The following is a 22,185-nucleotide window of genomic DNA, read 5'->3' on the forward strand; positions in this document are numbered from 1 at the left end:
TGGAGGTTTTGTTCCGACAACAATGATTTATTTGTGCACTATTAACAGGGAAAGATTCTCATCTGAGAATGGCTAATATCACTTTTCTCTGTGGTTTTGTGGGACGGAACCTCATGTGCCTACATTTCTGCGTCTTTTCTACTAGCAATAAAGCAAATATCACAGTGAAATAATAACGTTTTAAAGAATATTTAAGCCTGAAAACCACTTATGAGCAGATGTCTGTCTCTAATAAAAGGCGTCGAATATCGTCGACTTGATCATCACTCGAATGGCCCCGGAACTTACTAACCAGCGTTGGTTTTCAGGGGAAGACAAAAACGTGAAACACGAAGCTAGTTAGCTATGTAGCATGCGTTGCATATGAAGGCGGTTTTAAACAAGGTAAACGTTTAATTTGTTGTCACTTAAGTGTGCTGAGCCACAGCTTAAATAAAAACGCTTTCTCTACAGCTAGCAAGTGCAGTGTCGGCGATGTACAGCCTCGTCTGACAGCTGACTGAGAACGAGAAGCTATTAGCCAACCTAACTAGCTAACTCGCTAAGGCTAGCTACGCTTGTGTGGAGGGACTGCGATAAAACTAACAGGGGTGAACCGTCTCTGCATCTTCAGGACGTTATAACGCATCACTGGGATACGTTATGATATCCAGTCTATTAACGTTTCCAGGAAAAACAGCGTGGCGTTAACGAAAATCGCTGAAAATCGCAAAGGCTGAGTCCCAAATGACGCCTTGCTCCCTACGAAGTGCACTCTGTAGGTCGGGAATTGAACATCTTCTGGACGCGAGTACTACATAACATGTCGAGTAGAAAGCCATGTATGTTTAGCCAGGAGCTGAACGACTCCCTGTCTAACATTTACCGCGCTATTTAGGGTGTAGAAGCCATAGTTTCATGACCTGTGTAGTGTAGGGAATAGGGACCCATATGAGATACAGCCGTAGTCACTGAGTGGCTGCAAATGAGCGTGTTGGTTACCACTTACAGCTGATCACTCGAAGCTGAATCCTGAGCCAGTTCTTCTCAGTACACCTCACCAACGCATCGCTTGGTAATAAAGTTTTCCAGGGAATAGAAAAACGTGCAGTGCTTGAGATAAAATGGTAAAATAAGGAAATTCTTCCTTGTGCCAGAGATTGCTCTGAAACATGACAACAACATGAGAATATAAAACAATAGAGTACTAAATGTAACTGCAGGGCCTAATAGAATAACAGTAAAAGCGAGATAAGTAAAATAAATAAGCTAAAATGGAAAGGTAGAAAAGTGAGATTGCACCCGACTTTGAAAGTCGGATTGACAATGATATTGAAAAGTAAAAAGAAGTAAAAATCACCGCATGTGATATGGAGAGTAATGCAGCTCACCATACTGATATTATTATACTCAGTATCCAGTGTTCCTGTGTCGTTCCTTTAGTAGGGGCAGGAGTTATTCAGATTGATGGACACTAGCAGAAAAGAACTTCAGTGGCGTTCGATGGTGGTCTCAGTCTGTGGCTATAAGGCGGTCACTGGAAACCATCATTTAATCACCTGATTTAATTGTCTACATCTACAGCAAGTGGGAGGAAGCCTCACAGACGTGTGATGTTTAAAGGAGAGTGGTTTCATGTGAAATGCTTCATCCCAGAGAAACTTACTGACTCGTTTATTAAAGCGATGCTGATAGGAACCAGATGTTGTTGTGATGTGTACAAAGCAGAATGAACAGGGAATCAATACGCTTCATCTGAGTTTTTCAGTTTTTGACATAATTAGATAATACCTATAGTCCTATATATTGTCTGTAAATTGGACCAAAAGAAAAGACTTAAATTACTTGTGGGGGGGTCTGGTTCCGTTGGCTTCCATTAAAAGTAGCGCATGTTCTCACCTTCTCCTGTAAAGTTGCCATTTTGGAGATATGAGGTTTTGATCCGATAACAGCGATATGTAATATTGTTGGTGAATCTGAACAAATATGTTTTCTTTGGGAACTACTTTGCCTCATAACACCCCGCACTTACCTTTCCACCATGAACATGTTTTAAAAATATTAAAACAATGCCTCAGATAACTGGCTGAGTAATGTAATGTCATGAGTCATGTAATGACTCCGTGAGGCAGCTTTCAGAGGCATTAAATGCTTCAGACGTCTGGTTCCTATCACCGCCAATGCTGACTCACCGTTTTGCTCGAACAGTGCATCTTATATCAAGCCACTCAGAATGACTTTGTGTACATCTTAACCATTTAACCATCCTATTTAGTCCTATTTAAAGGCTCGGTGGAATTTTGGTTGTTGATAAGTGTAGCTAGGCCTAGAATTTACCCACTATGTTTAAGTCTTGTGGTTCTCCCATGTGTTTCAGGTTGACACACTGGGTCATGGTGTGAGGCCATAGCATGGCTGGCCGGATCCCCCTCATCCTGTTGGCATGTGGCTCATTCAACCCCATCACACACCAGCATATGAGGCTCTTTGAGCTCGCCAGGGACCACATGCACCAGACAGGTCAGTTCACTTTCACAAACCACCCGTTTTCTGATTTAGACAGCTGGTTGACAACAACACTTGCTGGTCTTTTTTCTTGTTAAAACAGAATATCACCATCAGCACTTCACATAATCTAATGACCATATTTAGTTAGACCATAATAACCGTAATGTAATACAGTGCTTTCATGCCAGACTATGAGGCCAAGAATTCAAAGTTAGCAGTCTTTTCTTTGAATAAAATCGCTGTTTGCAGTTTGTCTTATGCTCCTTTCTATAAAGATAACCAACTGTAGTACAAAGCAGCATTTAACGTTACCCATTTAAAGACTCTTAGTTCAGATGCTCATTTAACATAGGCTTGTGCGGTTACTTGCATGGCCTCTTCATGGGGGGTCCGAAGCTTCCTGTAGGGTTATTTGCTGTAGGCTGTAATTTATTAAATGGCCTTTCCAATTTTATAGTCCATTACTGGACCCTTATTGTTTTTTTTTTTGCAACTACTGTGTTCACATGGGAGCATATGCATCTCTATTCAGTGGCCTACCACTGGTTTTGAACTCTACTAGTGAGTTTTAAGTGTGTTCTGGTTCTCTGCTTGTCTGCTTGACTTCTCTGTTTGCTGAGCCCTCCTGTTGTTAACTTGGATAATAGTTCTAAAACGTAATTTATCAGACGTTTGTTCCAAACGTGGCTGTTGGTTAGTGTTAGCATGTAGACCAGTGCTTATTCGGGGTTGCAGGATATGGGCAAAAATCTATAATGTGGTTATATTTCTGTGTATGTATGTATGATGGCTGTATAGCCACATTAGTGAATCCTTGATGTGAAGTTATGTAATCAGGCAGTGATGTAAGGGATTATTTCTACACTACATGGCCAAAAGTATATGGACACCTGACCGTCACATCTATACGAGCTAATTCATCCCCAAGATGTTCACGAGTTTGTGGTCAGGGCTCTGTGCAGGCCGCTGGAGTTCCTCCACACCAAACTCATCAAACCATATCTTTATAGAGCGCTTTGTGCACAGGGATGCAGTTATGCTGGAGCAGGAAAGGGCCTTCTCCAAACTGTTGCCACAAAGTTGGAAGCATGTAATTATCTACAATGCCACTGCGTTAATATTACCCTTTACTGGAACTAAGGGGCCCAAGACCATTATCCCTCCTCCACCAGACCTTACTGTTGGCACCATGCATTCCAGAAGGCTTTCATGGCTGTGCTGTTGTTGTTCCTAGATGCTTCCATTTAACAATAATAGCACTTACAGTTGACTAGGGCAGATCTAGTAGGGCAAACTGACTTGTAGCAAAGGTGGCACCCTATGTCACTGCCACATTTAAAGTCACTGAGCTCTTCGGTACAGTGCATTTTGTACACCTGTTAGAAATGGGGTTGGCTGAAACACCTGAACTCTTCTGTAATATGTTGTGCTTCCCTTGTGTACTTACACTTTTTACTGGCAGGGTTGGACACAGGCTCCCTTTCCTCATTGCAGGTCTTTATCAAGTGGTGGGTGGAATTGTATCTCCAGTCAGCGATGGATATGCTAAACAGGGTCTTGTTTCATCAAAGCACCGTCTGGCCATGGCTAGACTGGGTCTGCAGAGCTCAGATTGGGTTGCTGTGGATGAATGGGAAAGCCAGCAAGCTGATTGGACAGAGACAGTGGTCACTATGAGGTACGCATTTCTCTTACCCAGCATTCACATTAGCATTAGACAAGCAAGCTGTAATTATAGCTGCAATTTAGCCACAAGCTCCGAAATGCATGTGAAATATGTGCAGAGAAATGAGAATTTAAACAATAGGGTCCCTTTTTCCACACGTCCAAAGTTCAGTCTTAGAAGTTGGTTGCTTTTCTGCTTCCTACAAACGAAGTCAACTCCAAACAGAATGAGGTCGGGACTCTGGAGTGGTCAGTCCATTGTTCTGAGAACACTTTGTTTTGTTTACAAATGTTCTACTTTTTGAAATATTTTTTCCTTTTTTGGTAACAGCTTCTTGACAGCTGCACATCCTTTCAGACCCATAACGTTGAGTTGTCTTCTGACAGTGGAATGGAACTTGATTTTCTCCTCTCTCTCTTAAGGATGAAAGCCTTTAGTGCTGTTTATCTGGTGGTGCCAGTTCTGGTGGTCTGCCAGGTTATCCCTGGTTGGTAGGAGTCCAGTTTTCATTATTTCACTTCATTCCAGTTCCAGAAACTTCTGTGTCTTACTTATTTCCTTTGAGTTTCTCTTTCATGCAAGTAAATATCACATTTTTTAAGCATTTTTAAACACATTCATAACATGTTCTAATGCATTCATAAGATATTATAAACATGGTTATCAATATTTATAGAAATGAAGTACACTGAATTGTACTTTAAAGCTATATTTATTATACATTATGAATTAACATAATGCATTATAAGTAATGTTAATAGCATGTTATACTGTCAGCACCAAAGAAGTCAGACCCAGCTTAGAGAGTGTAACGACAAATACAAAGAGAGGCAACGCTACATTACAGTAATGCTAATTTCTGCTAGCATTCTATTGGATATACAGTATTAAGTAAGTGTCAAGCTAACGGTGGTGTATATTACCTTTCCTCCTGAACATCAGTGTGCATCACTTTAGATTAGATTTAGAGTGGACAAATGCATTTTGATTTGCTATGAACACTTCTTATAATGCGGTATGCTACTAATTCATAATGCACAATAAGCATGCTTATGATCCCTTATGAATGTGTTCATAGGTTCTTATTGACATAATATTCATAGAAAGTGTTACCGAAATAACGTATGGCCATTTTGACTGGAAGATTTCTGACTTTTGCACAGTCCTGGTTTGACATTGGCGACTTGTTGTCTCCTGCCCTAAACCTGTGGCAAGGCGAGGCAGTCTAAGAGATGAAAGAAAAAGTTCAAAATTCCCCATTTTTTCGCTGAAAGTATTTCTCAGGCGGACGTTTTGGCAGAAAGGCTGATAGGGACACGTCTTGTCTTTGGAACACATCTGGGTCACTGACTGTGAAGAAGACATTAAGCAGTTGTGACAGCCAGCGCTGTTAAGCACTGATTGCACTTGCCTGAGAAATGGAAGCAGCAGTTCTTAGAGAAGGGCCTTTAAAAATGGAGAAATATTTCCTTGCTTCAAAAATACTGTGGAGTTAGCTTTTCAAACACGGTCAAAATCGCTGACACTGTAGTCAAAACAAGCTGCAAGCTTTGAGTAGGACGTGTTCTTGAATGTTGCATCATCTTCATATCTACTTTCCCTTAACACAGCTCGCTGTTTGTCAGGCGATGATTGAGTATGAGAATTTACCGAAAGCTTTTGATGCTTTACGGGATGGAGTACTGCTCGAGGCACATGGGGTTCATGAAATTGGTTCATTTAAGGATTCAGTGAAACAAAGGCAGCACAGTGAATAAATGGCCTGAGCTGAACTTGGTGGAACATCCTGAAGTTGGATGTTGTAGAAGGTAGTGTTGTAAAACTTTCCCCAATGTTATGACCCCAAAAATGTAATCCAAATTGCAGTTAACTTGGTCAAAAATGTAACAAAACCTAATAATTTTGTACACTATCGTAACCAAAAGTACAGTGCTTTTGTGTTATACACAGGAATCAACCCAATCAGCTAACTCCAGCCTTGGCCTCTCTTTGAAATATGCTCAAAAATGGGAGGAACATGCTGGGAGGGGCCCTGCAGTGTTGTACAGGTTTGAAGGTGGGGCTGGGAGGGAACCCAGGCAGGCCTGGCTGCTGTGTTTTCATAGCTAACATGCATTAGCTATCAGAAAATAAGGAGAGTGACAGAATCAAACAGCACTTTTGCAACTGAGAGGTCTTTTTGACGATTTTTCTCTGCTGCCATCCCTAACTTCGACGAGGGAAGGTGTTTCTGATCAGGCAGTGCCTTAACAGTGTGAGCCACTGTCTCCGAAGAGTTAAAATAGTGGCATAAAATGATTAACGGCGAGCAGAAGAGGAGTAGAGAATAGTAGAACATCCCCTAAAACCATGCCAGCTACCTTCTAGTTATCTGTTCAGCAGGTCAGTATTCAATATATTGATAGATGTCGATATCGATGAAGCACTGATTGCTTTTTACCTACATATAGTACTGGGCTTCCTCGAGGAGAGGTTTGGAAATGGTTAAACAAACACACTAACATCCATAAAATCACTATTTATTATAACAGTGGTACCTTCTATTCCTCTCAGTGCGTATGGTCAAACTATATATTCCAAACAATGCAATGTAATAAAGTCTTACATTATCAGTAAAAGGCATTTTAAATGACCAGCTAAGACATTGTATTACATTACTGGGCCAGTTACTACATAATTGAATTTAATTACATTTTTGACCAAGTTAAGAGGCAAATTTGACTACATTTCTGTCTGTTACATTATTGGGAAAGTATTACTTTATAGGGCTCTACAGACATAACTTTATGTGTGTTCACTGAACAGTTGCGCATTGGGCCTCCCTCCGAGGCCCACACAGTCCTGTTTACCAAAGTCTCAGGTTGCCAAGTGCTGCAAAATTCCTTAGCCACCATGCATGATTCTCTCCAGCCCCTTTGTTCAGCTCTGCAGCCTCTGCTTCAGTCTCCATTCAGCACAGATCGCATCACGGGGAGTCTCAAACCCCTTATGTCTCACTCCTTTTGGCGATGGCAGGGATAATTTTGCAAAAGTGTTTCAGCTAGTGGTGTTCTTTGTCTACAGTGATGGGCAAACGCTTTCTCTAAGCATGCTTAAGGGACTGCCATAGTAACAGGAAGAGACTCCCGGGAGCAATCAGCATTGGTTTTGTGCAATGCCAACTGCTAGCTATGCCAGCAAGGTGGCTCATTTGGTGCTGCTAGGCCAGGTTTCTTTCAAAGGGGGAGAATGAATGCTGTTGCGCCAGCGTTGACTCATGCCAGGGATTTGCAAGATCCTAGCAGCTTGAGGTGGATTTAGACGAGGTTACACACATACCCACAAACATTTTTCCCTCTGTGACGCTTGCAATGAGTCCTCTGCTTACCGTTGTCCAGTAAACGATTAACATTTTTTTTTTTTTTATGCCTGATTGACAGTTTTGGAATACATTTTTTGGGAGCGTGGTGTCCTCAGTGAGGGATAGAGGGGAGGCGTTCATCTCAGTGGTCTTTTTCACCTTGATTGGGTTTTCAAATAAGGCATGAATGATTGGAATAAGAAACAGTGTATGTTTCTGGGCAGAGCGCGCAGCTTTGAGCCTAAGAAATGCTGAAATACTAGCAGTTACTATTGTATTTAATGAGACGCAATATGTGTCTGTAACAACTTCAAGGACGGGTGGAGGGAGGACGCCAGGGGCAGGTGTGCAGGTGTGTTCATACACAACATAAAAACCACTCGGCTTTTGAGCCCAAAGACAAATTAAGACAAGACACTCGCTGGGACTTTCTGTTCAGCTCAGTTTAGCTCAGCTTTCACACCTTCACAGGTCTCCTTCTCACTCTGGGCTCGGCCACCTATTGAGGGAAGAGATGACTAGAAGTAGCCTGGCAGAAACAAAGCACAGGTGAATATCTTCAGCCACTCAGACCGCTGGTTCAGCCTGACCAGCTTCTCCGTCCTGCATTCGACGCTTGGCCACACCCTGTTCTCAACTCTGTCCTTCTTAACTCACAACAGCATAAAACATTTTGGAGGTTGTTTTTGTGTGGGGTGATTGTCAGTATATTGGAGGGGCCATGCATGTGTAGCCTATGTGTGGAAAACTAAAGGTTCAACTGTAGTTCAACTGCAAAAATTAATTAAAAAGTGAGATCTTTAATAACACCAAGTGTTATTAAATAGATACGGCCATTTGTAGCCTTCCACAAACATTTTCCCATGAAAACAAGAACAGAGGCTTAAATGATTGGATTGTAGTGACATTGAAGTTATTAAATGCAAAGAAAGACAAATATTTGTCCTTGGTACTGGAAAAACAACTTTTGTGCTGGCTGTAATCTAATTGAGCTCCTTTTATCCCACATGCAAATGCACTCACAAAGGCAACTTTCTATCATTTGAGAATTGTTGCTAAAGTTTGGTGTTTCTATCTCAGAGAAACTTTTTTATACATTTGATCCAAGCAGAGTTGATTTCTGTAATGCTCTTTTTACTGAGCTTCCTAAGAAAACAGTACATTCTCTACAACTCGTACAGAACGCAGCACCACGCATTCTAACAAGAACCAAGATGAGAGCTCATATCACCCACGCTTTGAACTCCGCTGTCTGTCTGTATGTTTTTTGTTTTTCTGAATTTGACTGTGTTTTTGAGCTGTGTCCCAATTCAGGGGTTTCGTCCTTTGAAGGACGTGGTCTACGAAGGTGTGTTCTTCGAAGGCTGCGTAGACCCACGAAGGCTGAACCGAATTTTTTCTACTAATTTTTTATTTGAAAGTTCTTTAAACATTGATCCAGAAGCTAAAAAAGATTTTAGTTTTTAAATTTTTTCATTTTCATTCATTCATTTCAAAGTGAACTCCTCAGCCGCCGTTCTCTTCTCGGCTGACGCCGTCATGTTTTTGAATCCTCTCCGGCACACAGTGAACCTCAGGATGTGTTGGTTGTTGAAGGATCCAACGGTTGCCATGGAACAGAAGCACACATTTCGTAGCCGCATAGGAAGGAGCCTTCGAAATGGGACAGCCTAGTTGCGCCACTGTGACGCAATTGGCCTTCAAATGGAGCTTCTGAAGGATGCAGCCCCTGAATTGGGACACAGCTATGGTCTCACAAGCAGTGCAATGACGACCCTAACCCTGCCCTGCATCTGTTCTGCCCAGTCACACCCCCATGGAGTCGGCCAGTGAGAGACGCATGACGCAAACCTGAATTAAAGTCTTTTTTGATTTACCATTCATCATAGATGTCTTTTAAACAGATTAGTCTCCTTTAAAGTTCTTTTACGACTTTTTAAGGCCCTAAATGGCCTTAAACCGCTTGCATACCCTGCGTTCCACCTTGTGATCTCAGACCTGCAAATGATGGCCTTCTGGAAAACGTGTCCTCTTTCTTTTCTTATGTCTTCTGAACTGTGGAACCCACACACAACACATCTCTTTGAATTAGCACTTAATTAAAATTCTGCCTCTCTTCTGTGTTTATCATTTTAATTTGTCATTGTTTTGGAACATTTTGGCCCAATCCCATTTCTTATTTTTACCCCTACCCCTTGTTTGCGAGTGTCATCTTGCTCTTTGGAACAAGGGGTAGTGGTTAAAATCTTACCCTTCAAAATGGGACCCTTAAACAAAAAGAACATTATTTCACTAACAGGTTAATTAAGTAATTCTTCAGGGATATGAAGCTGAAGTCAGCTATCCGCCAGCTTCTTGCTTGAATTTTCCTATTTCACCTTAAATGGTGCAGCAGTTACATTCGGACACCTCAGGCGTCAGCACCGTTTAAGTCTGCGGCCCCACTTCAGCCTCTCTCTCATTTGTGTATTCTGGTTCAAATCGATTTGGTTCAAGGCCATTTTAGAAATGGACCTCCTCAAAGTCCTCTGCATACTCTACAATCTTCCAGAATAGGTGAGAAAACTGTAAAAATAAACTGTAAACAAACGCAGCTGCTAACCCTAACCCTAACCCTGGAGTAAAAGTTTTGATGAGAAACTTTATAAACAATCACAAAATAACATCTCGGGTATCGAGCAACACCCTAATGGGACTTTTAGAGACATCAAATGCTTTGGATGTCTGGTTCCTAGTAGTATAATGATCAATTCTGACACTACATTTCTCTAGAAAAATGTATTTCACAACAACCCACTCTGAATGACATTGTTTACATCTAAACCAATGAATGGGTGATATTTGCAAGAGCACTGCAGGCTCTTAAGTGTTTTCTTATTTAAAAACGAACGGAGACTTGCTCTTCTCTATTTTTCGAGGCATGTCACAACACCTGAAATCCTTTGAATGGCACAATGCAAACCGTAATTTTAGGAAAATTAATATCCTTTTAAATCACAAGAACACTTCAAATCAACCTCTGCCCTGTTCCACTTGTATTAGTGTACATAAGCAGTTACCAGTTACAAAAGATAAAAGGCCACAATATGAAAATCATAAATGCTACGGAAGCTGTTAATATAATCTCTCTTCAAGCGCAAGCTTGTCATGTTTGTAGAACTTTGACAGCGACTGGCTTCAGCGTACCACACTTACCTACTCTCACGGAGGTCAGCGTCAGTAGCTGCGTATTCACGTCTCGCTATCAGAGAAAATGAGTTCCCTAAAAGCAAGCAATTATGTGACAAGTCTGCCAAAGACGCGTTTTCAACAACCACTTAACCGTTTTAAAAGAAGGCGCTTATGTTAATAAGAAAATATAACTGGCACTGTGGCAAAATTGCTTGTTTATGTGATTATACGCTTGACAAACAATATTAGGCCTCATAAGAAGACAAAATAACCCACACTTTGGGACTTACATAAGCTCAGTCTTCACTGTGTTTAGAGAAAGGATTCAGCATTTCATCACGTTTGTACCCAGAGTGTAGATGTTTGATACCAACCACGTCTCACTTACTTCTCTCTTACTTTCCATTCACCTTTCACAATATAAATGACACTGTTTATTCTTTAATGGGCCAAATTGGCATTTTAACTCTGGCTATTTAGCGCAATGAGCCATGCATAATTATACTACAACGTGTTTGTATAGGTCAGGGGTTGGCAACATGGGGCTCTGGAGCTGCATGTGCCTCTCTTACTGCTCTGTTGCAGCTCCACAGCAGAATTAGATTCCTAGGTTAAAGATAAAATAATCTTCCTTTACAGTAAAATAAAGCTCTGCTGATTGTTCTAACACTAAATGGTTGTAAAAGCTGGAATTAACTGCTGATTCACCCTTTAACCCTGAAGACTGGGGCGTAGACCGCTGGTCACATGGCAACGCAAAGTCTTGCCCAGTTAGTAGTTAACGAAGAAGACAACGAGAAAGATTTAAGACGGACATCAATAATTCAGAAATGAATGGACTTATTTGCATTCATAATCACTCCAGCTGGTTTCCCGATACGTTTAATCTGCAGCGAAACACTGTCAAAGACTAAAAAGTCACGAAGCTGAAGTCAGGGTGTCAGTCTAATTTTCCTGTTCCACCTTAAATGATGTAGCAATTACATTGTGGCACCTCAGGCACCATTTAAGGTGGAACGGGAAAATTCACACATGAAGCTGGCGAATGAGAAGCAACTTCAAGCCTCATAAAAAATGCTTCTGAGACATATTAAAAGAAATTGTTCTACTTTTGAGGAACAGGTTCCTGCCAGAGATGTGAGACAAGCAGCTGTAGCTGAACTAAAGCTTAAAGCAGAGTACAGTACATCAACACATACTGAGACATATTTAGCGTCAAGATGTTAAAGTGGACGTGGCTTCCAAGGAGATTTTGGCCTGTTGCAAGGATGAAATGGCTCTTCTTAGCATTTGGGTTGAGACTCCTGGTGAAAATAAAACTGAAATACAGCAAAAAACAGCTTTACATTATTTATGTAATGGATGTAATAGCATTACAACACAAAGTTTTCCTTTTGATGAGTTTAGGAAAGACAGGAGAGAAGGTCATCTCCATAGGCATCACCTTTGGTGTGCATTTCTCACTGGCATTGCCATCACCTGGGAATTTAAGATTTTGGCCGACCTCTGGACCATCCTTCATACATTGAAAACACAAAAAATAATATTTTTCCTCCATAATGATGTCTTTCTTCTATTCTTCTTGGAATTATAGTTTTGATTTTGTTTTTGTGTTTTTGAAAAGTACATGCATCACTCAATCATTGAGATCGACAGTCATTCAGAGTGGTTTGATGTGAAATGCTTCACTGTAAAGTCTGTTTTCTTTACAGTAGTGGTGATAGGAACCAGGGGTCCCATGTCAACCACACAAATACAGACATTTTATTTGCTATTTATTCACTACAGTGTGTTGTGGATGATGGTAAAATAGTGATAAATCTGAAAAAGAAGTTTCTTGGGCGTAAAAAGTACATCAGAACTATCAGAGGGAGCTTTTGGATGCATTAAACATTTCAGATGTCTGGTTCCTATCACCACAGTGAACAAGTTATTTTCTGGAACAGAGCATTTTAATTGTTTCTTAATAATTGTGTGGAAGAATCATGGAAGTCACTTTATTCAGCACTATTTTTTTAACAGTTTTTATTTAGTGTGAAAGCCCTGACTCCCTTGAATGTCTTAACATACTCTGTTAGTAAAAAAAATAAAAAATGAGTAAAAGTGTAATACACTTGTGGTTTTATAAGGTTTTAGTCCTCCCCAGTTCTGCACTGTTTAGTCTGTAGCTTATTTCTAATGACCTCGGATGCACTATTAAGCCAGGCAGTGGAAGCATAATCCCCTATGTGTAATGCCTCTCTTTCCAAGATTCACTTACTCTTGCCAAAATGTGACAGTATGATCCACTTTGGAGAGACCCTATTGTGCAGCATTCTCCCCTGGTGAGAAGTGATCTAATACCTTGCCAAGATAATTAACAGACTCAGATGAATGGGCCTTTGCATTGCCCACTATGGCATTGCATTTCTTTTCATACAGTTTTGCTACGGAGCCAAACAAAATTCACTTGATCAAAGCTCGAGAGACGGCCTCTTATCTGCCAGTTATTGCTGACTGACTGACAGGAGATTTGCAGAAAGGTTTTTGTAGCTGCAGATTTATCTATCAGGGTTTCAAAACAGATGCCTCACTGCGGGCGATACAAAATATCCCCCATATAGTAGCTTCAAAATTCAGAGCAAAACTTTAATAAATCACATTTGCACTAACATAATAATCAGATGCCAAATGTTACAAATGTTTATGCAGAACTTTTTCTTTTCCTGGGAGCCAGTCAAGGCGCTTTTGAATGAATTGCATTGAATTGCTGTTGGCAATATTAAAGAGGTATTGCGGCCTAAAAATAGACATTAATATGTCATTTGTTGATATGCAGTATTCTTTAGCGCAGCATTGTATTCCTGTTTCATCGGTTTTACAGAATTCAGTTTTATATCCTTTTCATGTTTTCTTTTCATATTTCCGCGCTACAGTACCCAGCATGCATAATGCAAATACGTCATACAGCCATTGGAAATCTCTGTGGTGTCGACCAGTCTGCTAAGCCAAATCCAACCATCAGTGAGACTCTTCCCTCAGCAGTAGAACAAAATCTTTATTCAGCACAAATTGGATGCCATTTTTACCCTTTGAGCCAGAAAACGAGTCTTTGTAATGATGATTTGAAGAAAGCTACTACTAATTTAATAATTAATAATTCAGCTACATGGCAGTAACTTTAGCCATCTGCCTTCCTTCTGCAGTCACACAAAAAGCATGTAAAGGTGGCCCACCGCTACAAATCCACCCCAAAGCAGTGAACTTTCAGAAGTTCATTCTGCCTTCAAGATACTTGAAAAAAATGGTCTTTAATCTGGCAAATCTCACTTTAAAGGCTACTACAGCAGATTGTTAGGTTTTCCATATAGGCTGAAGTGCTCAAGTAAGGACGCACTGATATTGGAATTGGGGCCAATACTGATATCCAAAAGTGTTCATAAAAATATGCCGATGCCAATACATAAACAGTAATGTAGAAACCCTGAGCTGTATTTATGTAATGGAAATGTGTAGCATGTATTTCTGTTGGGTTACAGACGAAGGAAAGGGAATAAGATGCTGACATTTTTGGTGTAACAGCCCAGCGTCGCCTCATCATACAGTAGAATCGGTCACACGTAAAGGTCTGTTTTTTTAATCAGTTATCTATCAATGCTAATATGGTTTTGATATCACTGTGCTGTATGTCCCTGACATTAAGATCAAAGCCAGGTAGATTATGATCTTTTTTCTCATTGTGAGCCAAAGACATTATCCACAACTTGTAACTTTAACATTGGCATTTTTTTGACTGTGGTCTAACCAACTTTCAGTAAAACACTGTTAATCAAGCTGCACATAAAATATAAGTGTGCAGCTTTTAGCAGCAAGTTATACCTATAAGGTCTGTGTGTAATATATATATAATATATAATTCCAAACACATTCAGTGATGTCATGGTCTGGACCTGTGGACCTGTCCATTGTTCTGAGAGCACCAGCAGCTTCTTTGAGTAAGAGCTTCTTAACAGCTGCACATCCTTGAGCAAGATTTTCTCCTCTCTTTCAAAGATGAAAGCTTTAAGTGCTGTTTATCTGATAGTCACAGTTTTGGTGGTCCACCAGGTATTGCATGGTTGTTAAGAGTTCCTTTTTTAAAATATATCTTTTAAGATTTTTTTTGTAACCAAATGAAAGTTGATCTCTGACTTTTTGAGAATGTACAATATACTGTACATTCTGTCATTTATATTCATACCCATATTACGCACACATATGAACCCATCCTCTGAAGGCTCACCGTCGAATCTAACCATTCCCCAAAACCTGAAGCCTCTTACAGCACAATATAGGCACCTTTGATTTGGGTCGACACTTGGGCCCACAGCAGTAAGATGATTATTGAAACAATGCATTCGTTAATGTGTTTTAATGTGTTTGTGTGTTTCCTTCTTGATCTTTCAACTCCAGGTACCACTACAACCGTGCCGCAGAGAAACGCTGGCCAAGCACAAAGGACACACCTCTAGATCGACCCTCTGCTTCTGGTAACCCCTGTCCATTTCTTAATACCTCTACCCAGCTGGTGTAGAAATCTGCCCCCTTTTTTTTATCTTTCACTGTTTCTTTCTTGTTCCCAGGCACCACAATGACCTTTTCTCTTGCATAAATTGCCAAGTTCGTCTGCTGCATCTAAAAACAGGCTGTTCTTTTCCCTTTGGCCACTCCCAGCTCGGTCAGGAGTCTTTTGTTGTGCTGTTTCATTTGTGTGGAAATTGAAAGAGCAGGCTAAGAAGCATGGATAACAGAATTACTAGGCTGGTGATAAGCTTGCCCGTACTATAAATGGAGCTAAGATTTATAGATAGAATGGTTTTAGAATTAGGACTGTCACAATAACACAAAGTGTACATTTTTGATGACTCAGTAGTGATTGGTTGGCAGTTTGCACTACGATGTATATTTAAATGTAGATTTAAATTTAGATGTAGGTATATTTAAAATGTTCCTTCTGCTCTTTCTTAGCATAGTTTATTCCCACCATGTTTTTGTTGACTTATTTATCTTTAATTAAAGATTTTCCTGTTTTTTTTGGAATCTCTGAAAAACTTATGAAACACTTGTCTGAAAGACTTCTCCATCTGGCAATGGACAAGTCTGGGTTTGGCGGCTGTCGGGAGAACAGTACTTGTCTGAAATGTGCAGTATGTCAAGCGTAAAGTTTGGTGGAAGGGGGATTATGGTGTGGGGCTTTTTTCCAGGAGTTGGGCTCGGCACCTTAGTTCCAGTGAAAAGAACTCAATGCTTCAGCACCAAGAGATTTTGGACAATTTCATCCTACCAACTTTGTGGGAACAGTTTGGGGACGGCCCCTTCCTGTTCCAACATGACTGCGCACCAGTGCACAAAGCAGGTCCATAAATGAAACTCACAGATGAGCGAGTTTGGTGTAGAAGAACTTGACTGGCCTCCTGACCTCAATCCGATAAAACACCTTTGGGATGAATTAGAGCGGAGACTGTGAGCCAGACCTTCTCATCCCACATCAGTGTCTGACGCCACAAATGCACTTCTGGAAGAACGGTCAAAAATTCCCATAAACACACTCCTAACCCATGTGGAAAGCCTTCCCAGAAGGGCTGTTATAGCTGCAAAGGGTGGGCCAACATTATATTAAACCTTTTTAGAGTGAACTGCATGAAAATCAGTAGCTTTTGTCTTGAGTCATGGTTTATTGCGTATTTATCTTGAGATCTTTTCACATCAAGTCGATTTTATGTATTACAAAAGTGGATGTAATGTTCAAAACTTCTGGCTACTCAGTCTCAGGATTTTCTTCCAGCTATTTTCTGTTTTTTTTGTGATTTTTTTTTCCCAAAAAACTGACAGAGAAAGAATCATGTTGGTCTTTTTTTAAACAAGTTTTTCTGCCATTTCCTCAGTTTAGATTTGAGTTGGGTGGGACTAAATATCAGATCGGCCAAAGCGCCAACCAGAGTTAGCAGTATATGTCAGCTCCTCACGTTCCTCTCCCTCACATAAAGCGACTGCTCTCCTGCTGCTCAGAGTCTCAGACAAATCTCCCAGTAAGCAGGTCATTTCAGCTGTTCTAAATTTATAAAACGAGCTTGTTATGAAGGTTTATTGCACCATTGTTTATTGAGCTATGCACTGCTCCCTACTTGCTTATAGCATCCTGATATAAATAGTAGTAAATTTAAGTAAATAATTTGAATAAGAGCTCAAGAGCTAGCTAACTTAACTGTAACTAAGTTATAGTTATCTTTATATCTTTGTAAAATCTTTGTACTTTACAGACGTGGTACAACACAAGAAATTTCTCCACAGTGTCCACAAATATGACCATGTCCACTCATAACAGAAGCTCGTGTGACTTCAGTCCATCAGGTAGTGAGCTATAGGTTACGGATGGAACATGGTGCTAAGCGTTCAGATATCAGACGCAGTTTGTCTGTGATCTGCTGTCATAAGATGAAGGCCTGAGTTCTCAAACATTTCCTGCAAAATGTATTTATATATTAAATGTATTAATGTTTATTATGAATTAAGGCCATTAGACAGCTTGTTCTCTTTTCAATGTACTTTATTATTGAACACAATGTGAGACGAAACAGAGGAAGAATGTATTGATCCATCGATTAGTAAGGGTGTCATTTTTCTTTTTATCCAGTGCTTATAAAGATGCAAACATTGAGAAACAGCCCATTCTAAAAAGTCCAAGATGAAGACCTAAATGAAAAACGTCCTACATATACAGGACCTAGCTGTAAATGACTGGTTTGGAATAATAAAAATGTTGATCCTGTTAAACTATTTTGTCCAGATTTACAGATTATTGTCCCAGCACTGCTACAAAAACATACTTTGCTCTTGTTTAAACATACTGTCCTTCATATTTATGCCAGTAAACAGCCACATACCTCCTCATTTTTCCCATTTTATTATTAATCACCTCCACCACCTTCCACTGCGAAAGAAACGAGAAATCTAACGGCTAATTAGCCAAGATTAAAAATGTTGTTAATTGGAAAATGTTCATGACACCAGTAGTCCTGCTCATAGGTTTTCATGCTAATTTGAAAAAGAAATGAATTCAGCCTACTCACCTTGAAATAAATGAAATTCTTTAGATGAGATGGACTAATGATTGCACTAAGGAAAGAAAGGACAGTCAGTGAAATCTAGACACTGTGCCATTTGTTGCCTGTATAGAATGTGTACTTAACTCATATTCTGTGCAATCGGAGCAAACCAACCATTAGTTGAGCTCATGGTGTCCTTTGTAATTCTTAATGATCAGGTTCAACAGACACAAAGATAAAGTTCTATGCTCTACCATAGTGTGTGGGCAATAGACTGTGAGTCAAGCAGGCAGATCAAGCTATCCACAAAACAAATAACCTGCAATATTAGGTCTAAAAAGCTTATTTATACGATGCTCAGTTAACTGTCAAGTTGTCACCATTATACAGACTAGCAAAGCTAGATTCTTGGCTGTACAAGCTAAGCTGCTCTCAGGCCTAACTCAACCTAAGTATTCTAGTATTTAGTGTTTCTTGACAAACCCACAGAATCCACCTCAAAGTGGAAAGCAGTAGATTAACTCAAGTAAGTTTTTAATTGTAGTAAATAAGGCACTCGAGGTCATGAGGGCGGATACTATTACCAGTACTCAAGACCCATTTTGACTGGTGTCTCAGCTTGCAAATATTTTTTGTAACCAACTAATCCCCAGACTAATCCCCAGACTAATCCCCAGACTAACTAATCCCCAAACATATATTTGAATATTGTGGCTAGAGTATTTAATTTTTACCTTAGCAGTCCGCATCAATTGTTCCAAAACACCTCTGGCTTGTCTTGTTTTGCAATCTTCAGATGTTGAGCTTTGTGATGAGGTCACTGATATGCTTCCTTTTGATGACACTTGCATACAGATCATGTTAGTGCATCACCACTCCAGTGTCAGCTAAACCCTTCTGCAGGTGTTTTGCAGTCATATGGGGGTTTTGCTTTGCCTTTCTGGCCAGCATGCAAGCAATTCTATATGAAAGTGTTCTTGGTCTTCCAGATCTTAGAAGCCTTGACTTCCACAGTTCACCTTACTGAACTGCCAGTTTCTTAACAATGTTTTGGTCAAGCTGGAACATTTACAGCTGGAATCAGCTAACTTTTATACAAGTTACAATCACTATTTTTTTAGTTAATCAGGTATAAACTAACTGTGTATTACTATTTACAGACAAAATATTGTTTTAAAATAGTTTTCTGTAGAGGTGCTACTTCTTTTCACTTTAAAAAATCAACAAAATGTGTAATATGATGGGGGGGCAAACTGTGTATTAGTTGTAAAGGCATTATACATACATTATAGATGTAGAGAATGACATTGGAAAAAGACATGGGAAATTAGTCTACAAGCAAAAACTAAATACAAGAAAAATGGAATTTGACTTCGAAAGTTTAGTACTTTGCCCACCATTTTACCTCATCAATGCTTTCTGCTAACAGACTAAGTTTTCCGCAGGTCCTTCCCAGCTGAAACTGCTCTGCGGTGCCGATTTCTTGGAAACTTTCAAAGTGCCCGGGCTGTGGAGGGCCGAGCACATCGAGGAGGTGGTGGGCCACTTCGGACTGGTGTGCGTGAGCCGCAGTGGGTTGCAGCTAGAGCAAGCCATCCACGAGTCTGACCTCCTCTACAAGCACCGACACAACATCTTCTTGGTTCATGAGTGGATCCGCAACGAGATCAGCGCCACTGAGGTCCGTCGAGCCCTGCGGCGAGGCCTCAGCGTCAAATACCTTGTCCCAGACTCGGTCATCAGATACATCACAGAGCACAACCTGTACACACAGGACAGCGAGCTAAAGAACAAGGGTGCTAAACTACGGCCCCTCACCAAGCAGACTGTACTGGACTGAGTCATCCGCAAGATCTTTGATGTTCTTTGAGATCTTTGAGATTGAGGAGTATTATTTATATCAGCAGCTGTTTGGAATCACCATTTAGCTGTCGGTTCATTCTTTCTTTTTGACCCAATTTTTGGTGGTAGTAAAATTTGAGCATTACACGTTCAAGATGAGTGGACGTTGTGGCTGTGTACACAATGCCTTTTTGACCACTAGTTAGGAGTTGCAGAGATGTTTATTTTCTTAGAAGAATCACAAAGCATTGCACTTGAGCCATTATCGAACGTATTTGCACATCATAGCTGATGTAACAAAAGCTTGTGTCTTCAAAGAAGTAAAAGAAATATTCCCAAAGAAGGAACTTGCACCATTTTTTGAAGTTTTGTGTAATTCCCTTGTTAAGCTGTTATCAGTTTTACCTGTGGAAACCTTCTAAACTACGTGTCAGGCTCTAGTCCTTGTGGGCCCAAACACTTCAGCACACTGCCTCATGAAACACACCTGATTCAGGTTATCAGGTAATTAGCAAGGCCTTCATGAACTGAATTCAGAGCATTAGTTGAGGGTAAACACTCTGCAGGCCCAGAGGGTCCCCAGTTTGACATGCCTGTTCTAAGCCATCTAAACCTGCACTCATTGCTGCCAAAACCTTAATAGCAAATTCCACAGATTTTTCAGAATTACTGCGTAATATAAGATTCAAGATTCAAGAGATTTATTGTCATATGAACAGCAGAACAGGCAGTTACACTGGAAGATGAAATTCTTACTTTGCTGTTCCTCCATTCACCAGATATAATCTTGAGAGAAAGAAAATATAAGAATAACTCTAAAAACAGTAGTAAAAAGTAAAAGTAAAAAAAGTCAAATAGCTGTCGGGGCAGTCGTGGGCTGGAGGTTAGGGAGCTGGCCCTGTGACCGGAAGGTTGCCGGTTCGATCCCCAGTGCCGACAGTCCATGACTGAGGTGTCCTTGAGCAAGACACCTAACCCCCAACTGCTCCCCGGGCGCCGTGGATAGGGCTGCCCACCTCTCCAGACAAGTGTGCTCACTGCCCCCTAGTGTGTATGTGGTGTTTCACTTCACGGATGGGTTAAATGCGGAGGTGGAATTTTCCCGGTCACTTAAAAATGTACAGTATGTGCAAAGTTGAAATAAAATTAAAGTTACATGTGCAAATATGTAGAGCAGCTGTTCATAAAGTGCATCAAGTAACAGAAGTGAACAGTAGTGTTCCGTGCAAGTAATAGATGTAAACAGTAAACAATATTGTTTACTGTGCAGGTAATAGATGTAAACAGTATTGTTCTAACAGCAGCAGTACAGTGTAGGTAAGGTGCAGTTATTGAGTGCAAGGTTAAACCAGTTCAGAAAGGGAGGGGGGAAGAGGTAGAAAGTGAGGTGTTCACCAGCCTGATGGCCTGTGTTAACAATCATTCAGGGTGATTTGATAGGAAATGCTCCTCTCGAGAACCTTATCAAGTCAGAATTGTTCACAGTGGTGGTGATAGGAACCAGACATCCAAAGGGTTTAAAGCTTCTAACGAAGTTCTGTAAAAGTTGGGTGTTCCACTCATCTTGAGTGTTATACTCTCTACTTATACTTTGGATGAACCGAGATTATGAATTGCTTATCTAATGTCCTTCGCAGACACTGTGAAATAGTTGAGAATAGAGAGTGAAGGCCAAAATGGATTTTTAATTTAATTTCTCATTTTCAGTGTCATTCAAATGATTAGTTAAGTGTCACATTTGAACACTTTTTGTATTCCTATTTAAGCCTTTATATTTTGCCAGAATATTTGGGCTTTTTTATCTTAGTTAAACTGAAAACTGAATCAAAATGTTTGGGTAGCTGAAATTTCACCGCATTGCTAAAATTTGTTTTGTAGTTCTGTCAGCACCACGGCAAAGAATCAGGGTGGCTAAATGAATCGTTTAATCAAACCACTCTGATGTTTACATCTCAACGATTGAATTGCGCAGAGATTTTGAGAAATGGGTGGAAATCTCTGTTAATTTTTTTTTAATTTCAAGTCATTTTGGACCATTGTTCATACAGTATAGAGGGCTGACAGCATGTTTATCTGGTGAAAGCCAAAAATAAACACGAATTATGAGGTTTTGACATAAGAGCAACAACATACATTGGACATCAGACAGAACTGATATCAGGTCAGCACATTTAGATCATGGAAATATCAAGGTTAGCCCATCTTAAGGTTCTCCAGGGGTCCCCCAAGTGAGTCTAAAGTTGTATCTAACCATCTATCACTGGTGACACTGGTTATTCACTTCCATTATCCCCTCCTAAAGTAGTGAGTAAGTATATTGCAGTGGAGTGGGAATACATTTGCGCCCATCATCCCCTGGGTTCCCTAGTTGCAAGGGATTTACTGTTTATCCCTGCCAGCTACGTTCCCCACTTCTCCGCAAAGCCGCATGTCTTCGCTCAGCCAGTTTGGGATTTGTTGACTTTTACTGAATGTCACAGAGAAGATAAATAACAGAGCCTTTACACACTGGAGAGCAAACATTGCTTCTCCGTTTCCAATTGTACACAGTATCATTGGTGCTGTCAGCTCTCCCAAGACATTTTATCCAGCTTTGCTAAGAAGGAGAGGATTGT

The 22,185-nt window shown here is 40.4% G+C and overlaps 1 protein-coding gene across 1 annotated transcript; it reads left to right on the forward strand.

Annotated features, from left to right (window-relative positions):
* Positions 1-276: 276 nt before the first annotated feature.
* Positions 277-19,913, forward strand: nmnat3 (nicotinamide nucleotide adenylyltransferase 3). Its single transcript, XM_017723089.2, has 5 exons — positions 277-384; positions 2,357-2,499; positions 3,982-4,165; positions 15,096-15,172; positions 19,174-19,913. The coding sequence occupies exons 2-5, from the start codon at positions 2,391-2,393 to the stop codon at positions 19,566-19,568; spliced, it is 765 nt and encodes a 254-aa protein (XP_017578578.1). The 5' UTR covers positions 277-384; positions 2,357-2,390; the 3' UTR covers positions 19,569-19,913.
* Positions 19,914-22,185: the final 2,272 nt, after the last annotated feature.

Source organism: Pygocentrus nattereri, chromosome 2 (genome assembly GCF_015220715.1).
Source record: "Pygocentrus nattereri isolate fPygNat1 chromosome 2, fPygNat1.pri, whole genome shotgun sequence".
Lineage (NCBI taxonomy): Eukaryota > Metazoa > Chordata > Actinopteri > Characiformes > Serrasalmidae > Pygocentrus > Pygocentrus nattereri.